At 62.8% G+C, this 13,844-nt stretch overlaps 1 protein-coding gene across 1 annotated transcript; it reads right to left on the bottom strand.

The window, feature by feature from the left end:
* Positions 1–1,229: 1,229 nt before the first annotated feature.
* On the bottom strand, positions 1,230–7,446 carry TNFRSF14 (TNF receptor superfamily member 14). The gene is made up of 8 exons (XM_026520032.4): positions 7,050–7,446; positions 6,226–6,334; positions 5,619–5,744; positions 4,239–4,394; positions 3,966–4,056; positions 3,047–3,210; positions 2,032–2,063; positions 1,230–1,778 (listed from the first exon to the last, which is right to left on the bottom strand). Exons 1-8 carry the CDS (start codon positions 7,116–7,118, stop codon positions 1,683–1,685), a joined length of 843 nt encoding a protein of 280 aa, XP_026375817.1. The 5' UTR covers positions 7,119–7,446; the 3' UTR covers positions 1,230–1,682.
* Between the last annotated feature and the right edge of the window lie 6,398 nt (positions 7,447–13,844).

Below are 13,844 nucleotides of genomic sequence, written 5' to 3'. Positions count from 1 at the left end.
AAGAGGGGCCACATCTCATGAACACAAAATAAATACATCGATTAACGAGCCCGTGGATGCCTCTATCAGGGATGTGTGATGTGGGCAGTGTACACACAGTGGCTTTGCGCTGCCCCCAGGCCCCGTGTCGCCTCCTCCCATTGTCCTGAGCTCCTGGCTGAGGCTCTGGGCTGGTCTCTGGAATCCTTTGGGCATCTCCTCCATGGCTGTGTTAAAACCCTTGGATCTGTGTTTCTCAAAAAAGGCGCCTGGTAGAATTGGGGCAAGAAATTTGCAGAAGGACTCAAAAGGGCTAAAATGTGGCGAGGGCTCGGAGCTGAGTCACTGCATGTGCTGTTTGTAGAAGTGTGTCTTGGGGGACGTCATGTGTTGAATTCGATGGTGCTTTTAGAGGTCACGAAATGCCTGTGATGTGACCAGCGCCTTCCGGGCTGCAGTTCAGGTGTTCTTGGTGCGCCTGGCCGTCAGCCTGCACAGGTGGGCCTGAGGGCACCTGGGCCGGCTGCGCTGGTCCAGGCGCACCGGGACATCGTGGTGGTCCTCAGGGCTCAACCTTGCACTGTTTAGACACCAGGCTGAGGCGCTGTGGTGGCCGCAGTGGCCATGGGCAGGCAGGACAGCGACATAAGTGGACTTGGACGTGGCCCTCAGGTGGGACTCTGTGGGGGTGCGTTGGGCGGATGCGCTTTGGGCTGACCGGCGACGGTTAAAGAGGCCACATCTAACCTGGGAACGTGGTACGAAGGGAGGTTGCACTGTGAGCCTGTCCCTGGACGTGACCCCTTCCCGAGGCACCGGCCCAGGGCCAGCCGCTCCTGTGAACAGCCCAGTGGTTTTGGTGAAGAAGGTCTTAGAAGCCAGTGCGTGGGCCTGCTGTGCTCATTGTCACTGGGATGTCACTGGGTTGAGGAGGCTCAGGGACAGAGTAGGGACTGTGCGTCAGAAACAAGTCGAAGGGCATCTCGTAAGACAACTCTGGGACCGCGTGAGCCCGCAGGGTAAGGACAGTAACGTATTAGAACGCGCCGTGGAAATAGGAAGCACGAGGCACCGCATGACGGGCCAAGGGGCCAGGGAAGCTCTTCCGTCCACAGATGCTGACTCGCCAGCGTGCAGAGAGGGGGAGATCAGGCCCCACATGGAAACCCTCAAAACTCGCTGTCCGGGCAAAACTCGTCAGTGGGTGGAAGTGTCAGGAGAAGCAGGATATTCACAGCTCTCAAGGCCTCTGCCAAGTACACTTTTTAATATCAAATTTAAAAAACACTTATTTGTGGAGCAAACCCAATCCCATTTCGAAATTATTCATGTCGTATTTGTGGTCCGTCCCATGTCTCCCCAGCTGCGAGGTAGGTGCCAGCAGGCCCATCCTACAGATGGGCAAGCTGAGGCTCAGAGGGCCGGGGGTCAGCGGGGCTTGGCGCCAAGAGCAGCCAGCAGTCATGTCCTTATGTGCTCAGCACAGAGGTGAGGGGAGAGTTCTGTGCCTTCGTGAAATGGATCGGAGACATGTGGGGCTCCCAAGGCCCCCTGAGCAGTGGCCGGTCTTCCTGTGCTGGTAGAGTGTGAAGCAAGTCCAGGGACGGTCCACATTCTGCCTCTGGGGGCCTGGAAGCTTCTAGCAGGCACAGCCCAAGATGGCTCAGACGTCTGCTTGCTGGAGCCATCAATCCGTGAGTGGGTCATTCCCTCCCAGTGACACAGGGGAGGGACACAGGGGACACAGACGCTGTCTCCTCCAAAGCCACCGTGGTGATGTCTGGTGGGGCCCGCGGGACCTGGATGGACACAGCATTCCCTTCTGTGTCCAGCTGGAAACAGTCAGCACCAAGACCCTGCCCGCCCTGTGTCCAGCCCAGGGGCTTGTGGTGTTCAGGGTCATTGGGTTTCTAAGGGGACTACTGGGGCCTCCCTTCCCAAGTTGGCTTGGTCTTATGCTAAGGACTCAGGGCCCTCCGAGAACTGGAACCCACACCCGCCCCAGCAGCGTCACCTCTACTGGGTCTGGGGTGGGTGGGACGTCAGTAATACCTGGTGAAATAATCTCGCCTTGGTGGGTCCCCCTGCAAAACAGAGACACTGTGTCACGTCGGGGTGGGTCTCACAGCGACGGGGGCTGGAGGGACCCAGGCTCCCGGCTTCTCCCTGTGTGGCCTTCCCTGAGAGAAGGCTCCTCTGGGAGACAGGCCAGACCCATGTGGACAGAGCTCCTTGCTGGACTTGCCCACCAGGGGGCCCAGGACAGGGGACAACATGGGGACACCTCCTGCCAAGTGCCCGGCTGCAAACCCTGTCCCTAACTCATTCCAGTGTGACGGTCGTCCAGGGAAAGGGAGTGGGCACTTCACAGAGGGGGGTGTCCCACCCCTCAGGGAGCAGGTGCCTCAGGATCGGGTGAGAAGGAGTGAGCACTGGCCAAGGCTGGCCCGCTCAGAGCCTGGGACCCCGAGACCTGCCTGCAGCCTGGGGGCCCCGGGGTGTGGGCCCAGGACTCGTTAGCTGACAGCAGCCCGAGAAGGTGACCGACCTTCCCCATGTGGATTTCTTTGCTGAGTGCCTGCTCCCCGATGGTCATGCACAGGGCTCCCCAAAGGCCAGAGCTGTGTCTACAGAGCTGAGGCCTGGCCCAGCTTACAGCAGGCAGGTAAGTGGGCAGGGAGGGAATGAAGGAACGGTATGTGGCCTCTCGGGACGCGGCCTCACCCATGGCAGGACTGCAGCTGCCCCGCCAACCCCAACCCTATGCTCCCCCCACTCTGTTTGCAGCCTGCCCTGCGCTTCTCCGCCCCTGAGGGCCGGCAGGGACTCGGAGTCCGTGTTGGTGAGTGGGCATGGGGGCATGGGGGCAACAGGGGCCCTGTCCTCCCGGCCCTCCACCCCCTAAGATCCCATGGCATCAGGACTCCCACTCAGCGGGAAGCCCACATCCCCAGGCCGGCACAGTCTCCCTGAGAGGAGCCAAGGAGTCCTCCCGATTTGAGGGGGAGAGCCGGGAGACGCCACTGCTCGGCCCCGAGCCCTGATGGGCCCACAGCTCACTGCTCACCAGGCGACCGTCTGTTTTTCATCCTTATCCCGAGGACTATGAGGCCACAGAGAACCCCTATAAGGACGAGACTGCCCACAAAAACATAAAGGCCCCTGGAGGAACATGTGATATCCGAGCTGCTGGTCCCAGGCTCTGCTTCTGTCTGGAAAGGGCCGCTGCACCTGGGAGAGAGCAGCGGGGAGGCATGGAGCAGGGAGGGTCCTGGAGGCACAGCGGCCCCGGCCCTGGCAGGGAAGGCAGCTGCCCACGGCCCACGCTCCGGCGGCTCTGGGTGGGAGCTCGGCTCTGTCTGCCTTTCAAGCCTCACTGCTATAGGCAGACAGAGGGAAGGAAGAGGTGGGAAAACAGGGATGCCCGGGGACAGGGACGGGGTTGGGGTCCGAGGAGACAGGACAGAGAGAGTGCTGGTCAGGGGGGCATAACCTCAGAGACAGTGTGGCAGACAGAGGGACAGCCTGGAAGAGGCAGGATGGCGAGAGAGTCCCCCCGACAGCCACATCTAGTCACCCCAGGCTCCCCCCAGGACCCGGGGATAGGCATTCAGGGTGTCCCATCCCAGGAAGAACAAGGTTCTCACTTTGAGAACCTCCCTGACAGCCCTCCTCTGGGAGCCCCCACAGCCCTGGCACCTGGGAAGACCCCAGAACGACAGCGGCCCCAGGAATCTGGCAGCATCTCCCTCCAGGTCAGCCCCAGGAGAGAAGGTCCATCCTTGGCCTCCAGGAAGCTCACATAAGCTAATGTGATGGGGGACGTGAGCCACGGGGTCCCACAGCTGCTCTCCTGGAGGCCCGCACATGATGGGGAGCAGGGGGAGCCCTGAGGTTTCCACTGGAGGGGGGCCCTTATCTGCCAGGGGAGCATGGAGGAGCCCCTCCCAGGGACGCGGGGCTGAGACCACCCCAGGATCACCTACGTGGTCCAGGGCTGGCACTCCTCCAGGGTCCCGCTGGGTGAGAAGGTCCCGGAAGGGCAGTCTTCACACACCCTGTCCTGCCGCTCTGTGCCTGAGAAATGACAGGGCCGGGCAGAGGGGAGGCAGGGACCCAGGCCGGGAGGGAAGCTAGGCTTCCCCCCTTCCCTGGGCTTGGGTCTGGGGTCTGTCTCTTCAGAGGGTGCCAGGGTCCAGGTTGCTCTGCTGCTGAGCAGAGAGACCAGGAGGTTGGGGCGCCCAGGGTCTACGGCTCACCTCTGGCCCGCACCCTCTGGCCAGGTCTGCAGAGCGTGTGCGGGCGGCACTCTGCACAGTCGTCCCCATCCTCACTGATGCAGAAGTGGCCCTGGTCGCAGACACACACAGTGTTCTCTGTCCGGGAGCACTTCTGTCTGGTCACCAGGCCCAAGGCTGGGACCCAAGAGAAGGAGCTGAGAGCAGTCGCACAGGCTGCCATGGGCAGTGCTGAGCACCCCGTCCCAGGAGGAGAACAAGCAGGGACTTGGACAGCAGCCGCAGGCCTGTGGGCTCCTGCCCAGGGTCTGGGAACGGGCTGGTGACCGGCCCCCCAGCCCAGCTTTGTGGCCTGGTGTGTGTGTCTGGGGACCCGGCCCAGGTGCATGCCCCGCTCAGCCCGAAGCCGGGCCTGTGGGTGCTGGACACAGGGGGTGTGTCCCAAGGGGCTCTGAGGGACATGTGCAACGGCAGCAGGGGCTGGAAAAGGAGGAGGGGCCAGCTGTCAGGAGGCTGGTGGAAGGGTGTCCTCAGGAGGGGAGCCGACCTGGTGGGGAAACAGCCTTGTCCCCGCGGGGCCCACACAGGAAGCGAGAACCACACTCAGCCCTGGGGCAGTCCCAGACGCAGGTCCCAGTCTAGGCCACCCACACCTGAAGCCCCCGTCCCTCCGGCAGTTTCCCATGGTGCAATCAGGCCAGTCAGAGGGCAGCGACAGGATGGTGAGAGCCCCTCCCCAGGCTGGCAGCGGGGGTGGGGTCTTGCTGTGCCTGGGCCTCACCCCTGAGCCCCCGCTGAGGGACAGCCTCGTCTGCCATCTGCACCCCAAGCTCAGCCTAATAAGAGAGGAGCTTTCTTCAGGGCACCGAGGATCTGTGGGTGAGCCCGAGGCTCCAAGCCCCTCACCCCCACCTGGCTGGACCCAAAACCACTGCCACCTTCTCCTGCATCCTGCCTTTCCTCCCGGGGTCCCTCCACCCCAGACCACCTGGCAGGAAGAAGGCCAGGTCCAAGTGCTGGGCCACGAGTAGGGGCCCTCGGGTATGGTGTGAGGCTCTGGGTCCTAGGAACTGCACGCTGCGGGGGAACAAGGTCCAGTCCCCCAGGACCGGCGGGCTGGGCGAGGCAGGACGGGACCCTGTGGCTCCAGCGGGGTTGGCCCCAGGCTCGGGTGTCCATGTGACGGGCTCAGGGTGACGGGTTCCCAGCGCTCTGGACGGCCCAGCTAACAGGGTGTTTCAAAGGCGCTGGCCCCCCTCTGGGGAGAGACAGGTGTGGACAGAGGCCCGAGGCTCCCTGGAAGGGTCCCGTGCAGACACCTGCTGGTCCTGGCCGTGTGGGTGCGCAGCTGCCGCCCAGCGTGGGGCCCGAGCAGGGGGCGGCTGCAGCCGGGGCTCTTACCTGGGTCACACACTCGGCACTGCAGACACTCACTCAGGCCGTTGAGGTGGGCCGTGTAGGTCCCCGGGTCACAGGGAACACACAGTGTGCCCGTCAGCTCCCCACAGGCCTCCTTCACCCTGTAACCTGCGCCCAGAGGGGCTGTGTCACTTGGGCCTGGGGGGGCCTGCAGGAGCCCACCCCGCCTGCTGCCTGAAGCCCCCAGCAGGTAGGAGACCACCCCCCTGGGACTGAAAGGCACCTGAGCTGTCCCCCCCGCCACACATTGTGTCCTGCTGCCTCTCACCGGTGAGCCAGCTCGGGGGGTGGGGGAATGGGCACGTTCTGGAAGGAGGGGGGAGCCTCCTGGTGCAGGTGGGCATGACTGGGCCCAGTGCCTGCTCTGGGCCCCAGCTTCTGACCATAAATGGGCCGTCTGGGTCCCCCAGGCCATATCCCTGTGCACTGCAGCTGCGAGGGTCTTGCGAGGAAGAGTCAAAGCTGGCAGGGGGGCTCAGCTCTCCCCCGTCTGTGGCCCTGCCCCGGGGCTTCAGCTGGCCCCAGGTGATGCGGCATGAACTGAGGCTCCAGGCAGGGAAGGGGCTGGTCCCTCCAGGGCTGCACCTACCTGGGCTGCACTTGGGACAGCATTCGGACCCTACTGGGTACTCCTCCTCTTTGCACGGGGCCATGGCCAGAGCACAGGGGAGGGACCCCAGGAGAAGCAGGTACAGGGCCTGCAGGAGACAGGGTCCATGCTGGAGGGGATGGGGGGAGGGGCTGCCAGGGCAGCCCTGGGGGCTCAGGCTCACCCTCTGTGAAATGGGCAGCAGCAGCCCTTGGGGAACCAGAGCGTCAGAGCAGGGACGGTCAGGAGTCCCCAGCCTGGCAGGGAACACAGGCAGCTCTGGGGCTGAGGGGGGCTATTGGGGGACCCTGGTTCCAGGGTGGACTCTGCTGGGCAGTGTGGGAGCCTTCCTGAGGAGTAACGGCCGGGCCAGCCCGCCCAGCAGGGCCCTGAAGCCCGCCTCTCCGCGCACAAATAAGGAGGTTGTCTAATCAAGTATCAGCCAGGCTGCAGGTGGAGGGTGGAGGAGAGAGCTGGGTTCCCCGACCACCTGCTTTCCAAGCAGCCTCCTGTGGTGGGGGCTGGCCTGCTGGCCCTGAACAGGCTGGTGGGGGAAGGGTGTCCACAGAGGAGAGTAGCATTTCCGCGGCTGGTGGCTATGACTTCCTTCCACTCTGCTCCCCCACTCTCGGGGATAAGGGGACTGGGTGCCGGGAGCTGGGTCAGCCCAGAGCAACAGCGCTGGGGGACAAAAGCCCAGGTGAGACAGGAAGTGGATGTGGCCCAGGGCAGGGTCCACGGACAGGGCTGGGCACATTGGGCGTCAGGACTGGGGACACCAGGAAGCCCTGGAACACAGACACACATAGGCTCAGGGGACTCACCTGGTGCAGGGCATCAGCCTTGGGTGTCAGGCTCCAGGGGGGCGGCTCCCAGCCTCGAAGAGGCTCCATGTCCCTCTTCAGGACCCCTCATTCCCTAGCCGCTGTCCCAGGACCCCTGCCAGCAGGTCGAGCTCGCATCAGCCCGGAACCTGCCTTCTCTAAATCAAAAGGGAAAGAGAAACTGTCTGTGGCCCAATGAGGAGGCTTATCTCTCGAAACTTGGCCTCAGTTCAGTCTGCCAATATCTGCCGTTGTGGGAGCCAAGCTGCCAGGGCCCAGGACCCCGCAGGACCCCACGGTGACGGGCGGGAGAGGGGTACAGGGCTGGCCGTGCAGGAGGCAGGAGCCGGCCAGCAAAGCAGAAGTGTTCGCGAAGGGGAGGGCTACGCAAAGACGGGAGGCAGGACCACAGAAGCACAGCCATGGGCACAGTTCCTCCTGCCCCACTCAGGGAGCCCGAAGTTCTGGCGAGCAAGCTCTCCTGGCCTCTCCCCTGAGTTTCCTATAGAGCTGGGTGCCCCCCACCCCGAAATGTGCATCTGCATTTCCTCTGCTCCTCTGACACCCAGGGAGCCACCCAGCAGCTTCCCTCCAGCCCCTGCACCAAGGCCACAAAAGGAGCCCTCCTGGTTTCCTGCTCCCTGACACAGCGTCTACTGAAGAGGGTGACCGTTCCCCCAAAGGAACCCCATCTCCCACGCAGTGCCCTCTGTCTGGGACTGGGGTGGCCTGCTTTCCACCTGCACATTCCTGAGCCCAGCTCTGCACAAGGGCTCTCTCCCCAGACCACTGGAGGCTGGGGGAGGGGGAGCACCCTCAGTGCCCCCCCACCATGGTGGGAGTGAGGGAGGGGTGACCCTTTGCCTTCCCTGAGCCCCACCCACTGGGTCCACACCCCACCTGTCCCTGGGAGGGGGCTGGGCTGGTTAATTCTTGCTCCCATTTCACAGATGGGTCAACGGGCTCAGAAAGCAACAGGGTCTGGCTCAGGGTCTCTGGGGTGCAAACTGTGCTCATACCCAAACCCTAATCTCCCCTCCAGAAGGGGCTCTCCCCACCCGGGCTTCCCCATACCACCGCTGCCCGCAGAGCTGGTGGCCCTGTGGGCAGCGTAGGGGTGGGGGACCACCACATGCCTGGTGCCCTAAGACGCAGGCTGGGGGCTGGTGAGAGGCAACTCACTGTTGCTGGTGCCTCAAATGGGAAGTGTCCTGGGGAGTCTCCCCCGGAACCCCATGGCTCCCACGTCACATTTCAGCCCCAGGGCTCATGTGATGGTCATGGTACCCTCTGACTTCCCTCATCTGTGAGACTGCAAATCAATCCCCTGTGGCAGCTTCCCTCCCAGCAGACCCATCCTGACCCTGATGTGTGTGTCCAGCTCCACTGGCCCTGGGCAGGCCCCCATCAGACCCCGAGGTCGAGCCCTTGCCAGACCCAGGAACCGCCCCCTTCAGTGGGCTGATCGCTGGTCGCCCGGCCCAGACTGACCTTGAGCCCCTTTCTTATCCTGACCTTGGCACCACTGGCCCTGGGGTCACTACCTAATCTCATTTCTGGGGGACACTGGAAATGTTCCGGAGGACAGTCTGGGTGCCAGGGAAGGAAGTAGGCAGGGATGAAGTCACGGGGGTGGAGTGGGAGCTGATCAGGGGTCAGCTCAGAAGCGGGGTCCACCTCTGACCACCGTCCCCAGGATGACCGGCCCAGCCTCCAGGGCGGGGCGGGGGTCAGGTGGGACCCAAGGGCTTGGGAGTCCCCAGGAGACCCCGTGACCACAGGCCATGCCCCCACACCCGAGGGCCTATCAGAGGGGGCCCCCACCCTGGACGGTCACCATGGTTTCCCCTCATTGTCACCAGCAACACAAAAGGACGGCTGCACTCTGCCTTTCTCATTTCCACACGGTCACTGGATGACCTTTGACAAATCATTGAACAGATGAAGTCCAACGTGGGTGTGCGGCCACATTACCAGCCTGACTTTATAAGGGATGCTCCCCGGCCAGAGGAATGTGCCCGATTCCCCACCCACTCATCCATCAAGCAGCACTTACAGAGCAGCTTTGAGTCCCGTGCATGGCCCGCTGGCTAAGGTCACCTGTAGGTCCTGCCGGGACCCTTCCTGGAGACCGTCCCTCCGCTGGATTTCCCGGGCCCCGAGATGCTGGGGCGCAGGGGGGCTGCAGGACAATCAAGGCGTCCGTCCTGGGGTCTCCGGGTTGAGGTAGTTGAGCAGGACAACCCTCGGAGACAGTCTGGACCTGCCCCTCTTTCCTGAAAGAGGCCAGGGGACGTGCCTAGTGCTCTTGGGGCCCGCCGGCTCTCTCCCAGCAAGCCGAGGCCGACCGCATGCCTGCTGGGAGGGAAGAGTGCACTCAAGCACCTCCGGTCCTTCCGAAACAATGAGCAGCATCCCAGAGCGAGGCATCGGGGGGACGCGGTCCTGTGGGGCTCTGACCTGGGACCCGGCTGTGCGTGAGTCCCGCCTCTGCAGTGGGCCTGCTGAAGCCCACCCACTCGGAAAGGCAGGGACCCCGGGGGCGGGGGGGACCCCCACCACTATCAGCCATGGCCCCACACCGGAAGCCCATTAGAGGGTGCCCCCACCCTGCTCCTTATGCATACACTTACACCCTCCCGCTTACCGGGGGTTTCCAATGAAGGGGAAGGGGCACCCTCTCTGCACCCTCCACTCAGCCCTCACATGTGTTGGGAAGTATTCTAGAATCTTCTAGGAATCCCAGCAGCACACAGGTGTCTCAGCACACTCAGGGGCCCAAGGCAAGGTGTGCCAGCACTCCTCCCGCCTCCTTCCACACCCCCACTGACCTCCTAACCCCTGCCGTGCTCCTGACTGAGGTGGCTAAGTGTCCCAATGGCCGGGACTGGCCGGCAGCCACCTCATGGTCACTACCTAATTCCATTTCCAAGGGACCCTGAGGAGGAGATCTTGGGCACCAGGGGAAGTGACAGGGCAGGAGCACCTGATTCATCATTGAGGAGGTGAGACAGAAGAAGGAGGCTTGTGACAGGGCCCTCCCCTCACACTGGGTGTCCCCCTTGCTGGCCGTCACCTGCTAGGTGTGGCCCTCCCCTTCCTCAGTGCTGGGCCCCTAGGAGTCAGCCTGTCTGAGGCCCCTGGGGTCCTGCGTCCTGTCTTCCCTGGTGGGTGAAGTGACCGCATATCCTGGGGTCTCTCCTCCCATGGCTCCCTGTGACCTGGGCCATGGGACGCCCCCCACTCTCCCGACTCAGCCCGAGTTGTACCCAGAGACCCACAGGGCTCAAGCTGGGTGCCCTACCCTAAGGGCGCAGGGAGGGCCTGGCTGCCTATCCCACTGCCTCCCTGTGACCTCCCGGTCAAGACAGTGCACGGGGACTCTGGGAATCCCCCGGTCACATTTCCCCTTTTTTCTTGAGACAGATTTCCGGGATCTTGAGGGGTAGGAGAGAGTTGGTGAGGGCTTGAGCCAGACCTCGGAGAGTGGGAACTGGGGAGTCCTAAGACCCCACCACAGAGGTGCCCCCTCCTCTCCTCTGCATTCAGGCTAGCCTCAGCTCCCCCTGCTCTGTGTGAGCTCCAGGCTGGACAGTGGGTTCGGAGGCAGAGTGACCTGGCCCTCGCCCTCCTGGGGCTCCGGGTCTAAGGAGGGAGCCACATCTGTAAGCCAGAGATAAGTCATGGCGTGAGCACCTGCTTATTGGGGTGCAGGTGCCAGGCAGGACGAGGGATGTGGAGGAGCCCTGGAGGGGGGACCAGGTGGGAAAGGGCATCTCTGAGAAAGAACGTGGGTTGAACAACATGGCTGAGAAGCACCTGGGGTCTGTTCTTGGTGAGGCGGGGAGCAGGCAACATGCAGTGCTGGCCAAGGCCCGCTCCTGCAGGGTGACCGTGCAGTCTGATTCAGGCTGGTGCGGACAGTGGACAGAGCGGACAGAAGGCTGGTGAGCAGAGCCAGGTGGGAGCCATGAGAGGCAGGGGACAGGCTGCAGAGGGGGAGGGTGTGGAGAGAGGGGACACCAGTGATGCCCTGAGGTGGGAAGCCCACCGGAGGCAGCTCTAGCCGTCACCATGGAGAGGAGGGAGGACGGAGCGGACCCCACTGCATGGCCTCATGCCCATGACAGAGAGGAAGGACGCGGGGCTGAGGGGTCAGAGGAGGGCCACAGGGTGGGTGGGGAGCCTGGGGACTTCCCAGAGGTTGAGGGGCCAGCTCCCTGGAGCAGAGTGGGGGGACGTTCTCCCCCAAGCTCCGGAGCAGGGTATTGGTTGCTAACCCCCATCTCCCCGGCGTCCCAAGCTTGGTGTGCCCCAGCGCCCTTGCCAACTCCTCCCCAGCAATGGAAGGAGCCTCCTCCCACCCAAAACTGGGAGCCTGGAGGCAGCTGTGCTCCACCCCGCGTCCTGGCCCCTTCCGGGCTTGGAGAGACGGCTCAGGAACATTCCTCACCTCTCTCCGGGGAACACCACACCCTCAGCCCCTGTCTCCACTGCCAGGCAGCAGCTGGGGCACCTTTCCAGCTGCAAATCAGGCCACGTTTGCCCCTCCCCACACTCTCTGAGACCACGCGCCTCGGACTGGGGGCTGGGGGCGCTTAAACAACACAACATCTGTTCCTCCCAGTTCTGGACACTGAAGTCTAAGATCGCAGGGCCGGCCAGGTGGCCCTGAGGCCTGTCCCTTTGGATCCCAGACGCTGCCACCCTGCCGTGTCCTCCCACAGCCTTCCTCTGCGCACACACGGAGAGAGACAGCTCACGTGTCTCCTCCCTTTTCTTCTGTTTCTAAGCCGGCCCTGTGCCCAGCCTGCAGCCCAGGGCAGGTCTTGAACCCAAGACCCAAGATCAAGGCCTGAGCTGAGATCGAGAGTCGGACACTTAGCTGACTGAGCCACCCAGGCCGCCCTCCTCCCCTTAAGGACACCAGGCCCCACTTGTACAATGTCATGTAACCCTGTTTACCTCCTAGAAGCCCTGTCTCCGGGGGCAGTCACGCTGGGAGTTGGAGCTTCCACGCGTGAATTTGGGGGCACACAATCCAGGGCGACCTCCCACCAGCAGGTGAGCTCTTGAGAACAGGAGCTCCGTCCCCTGTCACGGCTGTGTCCCCAGCCGCTGGCACGCAGCAGCCATCCACTGGGACACCGGGAAGCCTTCCATCCATGAAGAGCTGGGGCTTGGGGCTCTCTGTGTGAATTCAGTGATGTCGCAGCATGTCAGGGTGGACAAGGACGCGGGCCGGGTGTGCACGCAGACAAAGAGAGCCACTATCAGGGCCCAGAGCCACCAGCTAATCCTGCTGGCTTGTCCCACACGCTGCCTCTGCCTGCTCCGTTCCGCTTATGACGCGGGCAAGGTGCGTTAATAGCAGGAGCTCATGGGACACGGTGGTCGTCGGGGCCAGGGTCCCCAGCAAGAAAACAGAGCGCCGGGACAGCTGAGACACAATCACACTAGCCTCCCATTTCACGGGGACGACGAGACCGCGACAGGATCCTGTCGTCCTGTCCCGCAGCCTCTGCGGGAGTGACTTTTGCAAAACATCCCGAAAGAAAACCACTAGCTGTGAAACACCAGTCACCGCCACACGCTGGGGCAGTTAGTCTCCCAGAGGTCAGCCCACAGGACCACCAACCCGTGAACAATAACCCCAGAGGTAGACAGGGGCGTGAGCAGAGCCCGGATCGGCACACCTTGGCGGCCAACCCTCAAGGGGCCCAGTCTCAGGATGCTCAAGATAGTTCCTCAAAAGAGCTTGTAAAAACCCCCAGGGTGCCCGGGTGGCTCAGTGGGGAAGCGTCTGCCTTGGCTCAGGTGGTGACCCCAGGGTCCTGGGATGGAGTCAGGCTCAGGTGGTGACCCCAGGGTCCTGGGATGGAGTCAGGCTCCCTGCTCAGCGGGAAGCCTGCTTCTCCTTCTCCCTCTGCCCTCCCCCCTGCTCTCTTTCTCTCTCTCAAATAGATGAATGGGATCTTTGAAAAAATAAATAAAAAATAAAAACCCCTAAATTTGAACGCCAAAATGACAACCCTCTCAGGTCCCCTCCCTCTCCAGCAGCTTTGCACCATGTCGATAAACTTCGCTTCACCGGGTCCACCTCTTCATTCTTCGAGGCCGCGTGACCAAGAACCGTGGGCACAAAGGGGACAAAAGTCCTGTTCCATGAAGACGCCCCGTCACGGAGTTCCCGGCTCCTGGCCGCACTCCATGCACACACAGCCCCAATCCCCCGACACACCCCCAAACCCGTGCCAGCTGCCACCTACCCCCCCCACGCACCACCCAGCGCCGTCACCAGCAAACCCCCCACCTCACGGCGTGGGCACGTGCCCGGAGGTCCAAGTGCCGGGCGCAGCCAACGTCTGTGTTCTTTGGGTGGAGTCGCTGGGCGGGGAGCAAAGCCCTCTTTCTCAGGGGAATGCTGATCACCTGGGGTAACTCCGGAAGGTCGATGTGCCGAAGGATCCCGACACCCACACGCACAGGCCTCCGCACGCGTACGGGACACACACACAGCCCAGCATGAGGACCTGTGATGTGCACTGAACCAAATCTTGCCCGTATGCCATGTTTCCCCGCATCCTGGAAAAAAGTCGGGCATCCTTCTGCTGGGGGCGTGGGGAAGGCTCTGGCCAAGGACTAACTTCCCCTTTCTGCTTCGTTCTCTTCTGCCTCATATGGGTTTTTTAATAACAGCATGTTTCACATTTACGAGACAACGTCTGATGGAGAGATGTACTGACATTCATTGCTGGCGAAGGCCAGGCCGCTGGGCCAGCCCCAGGGGAACCC

The sequence above is a fragment of the Ursus arctos genome, unplaced genomic scaffold, assembly GCF_023065955.2.
Source record: "Ursus arctos isolate Adak ecotype North America unplaced genomic scaffold, UrsArc2.0 scaffold_32, whole genome shotgun sequence".
Classification (NCBI taxonomy): Eukaryota; Metazoa; Chordata; class Mammalia; order Carnivora; family Ursidae; genus Ursus; species Ursus arctos.
The sequence above is the reverse complement of the archived record's forward strand: the minus strand, read 5'-3'. Positions and strand labels throughout refer to the sequence as shown.

What these genes read in the sequence shown, in the direction of transcription:
- TNFRSF14 (XM_026520032.4), bottom strand. Translation starts at nt 7,118, where the DNA reads ATGGAGCCTCTTCGAGGCTGGGAGCCGCCCCCCTGGAGCCTGACACCC. An exon ending in GAGTGCCAGCCCTGGACCAC is followed by an intron (nt 3,211 to 3,965) that starts GTAGGTGATCCT and finishes GCTCTCTCCCAG; the next exon opens with GTGCAGCGGCCCTTTCCAGA. An exon ending in AGGCGAGATTATTTCACCAG is followed by an intron (nt 1,779 to 2,031) that starts GTATTACTGACG and finishes GTGTCCATCCAG; the next exon opens with GTCCCGCGGGCCCCACCAGA.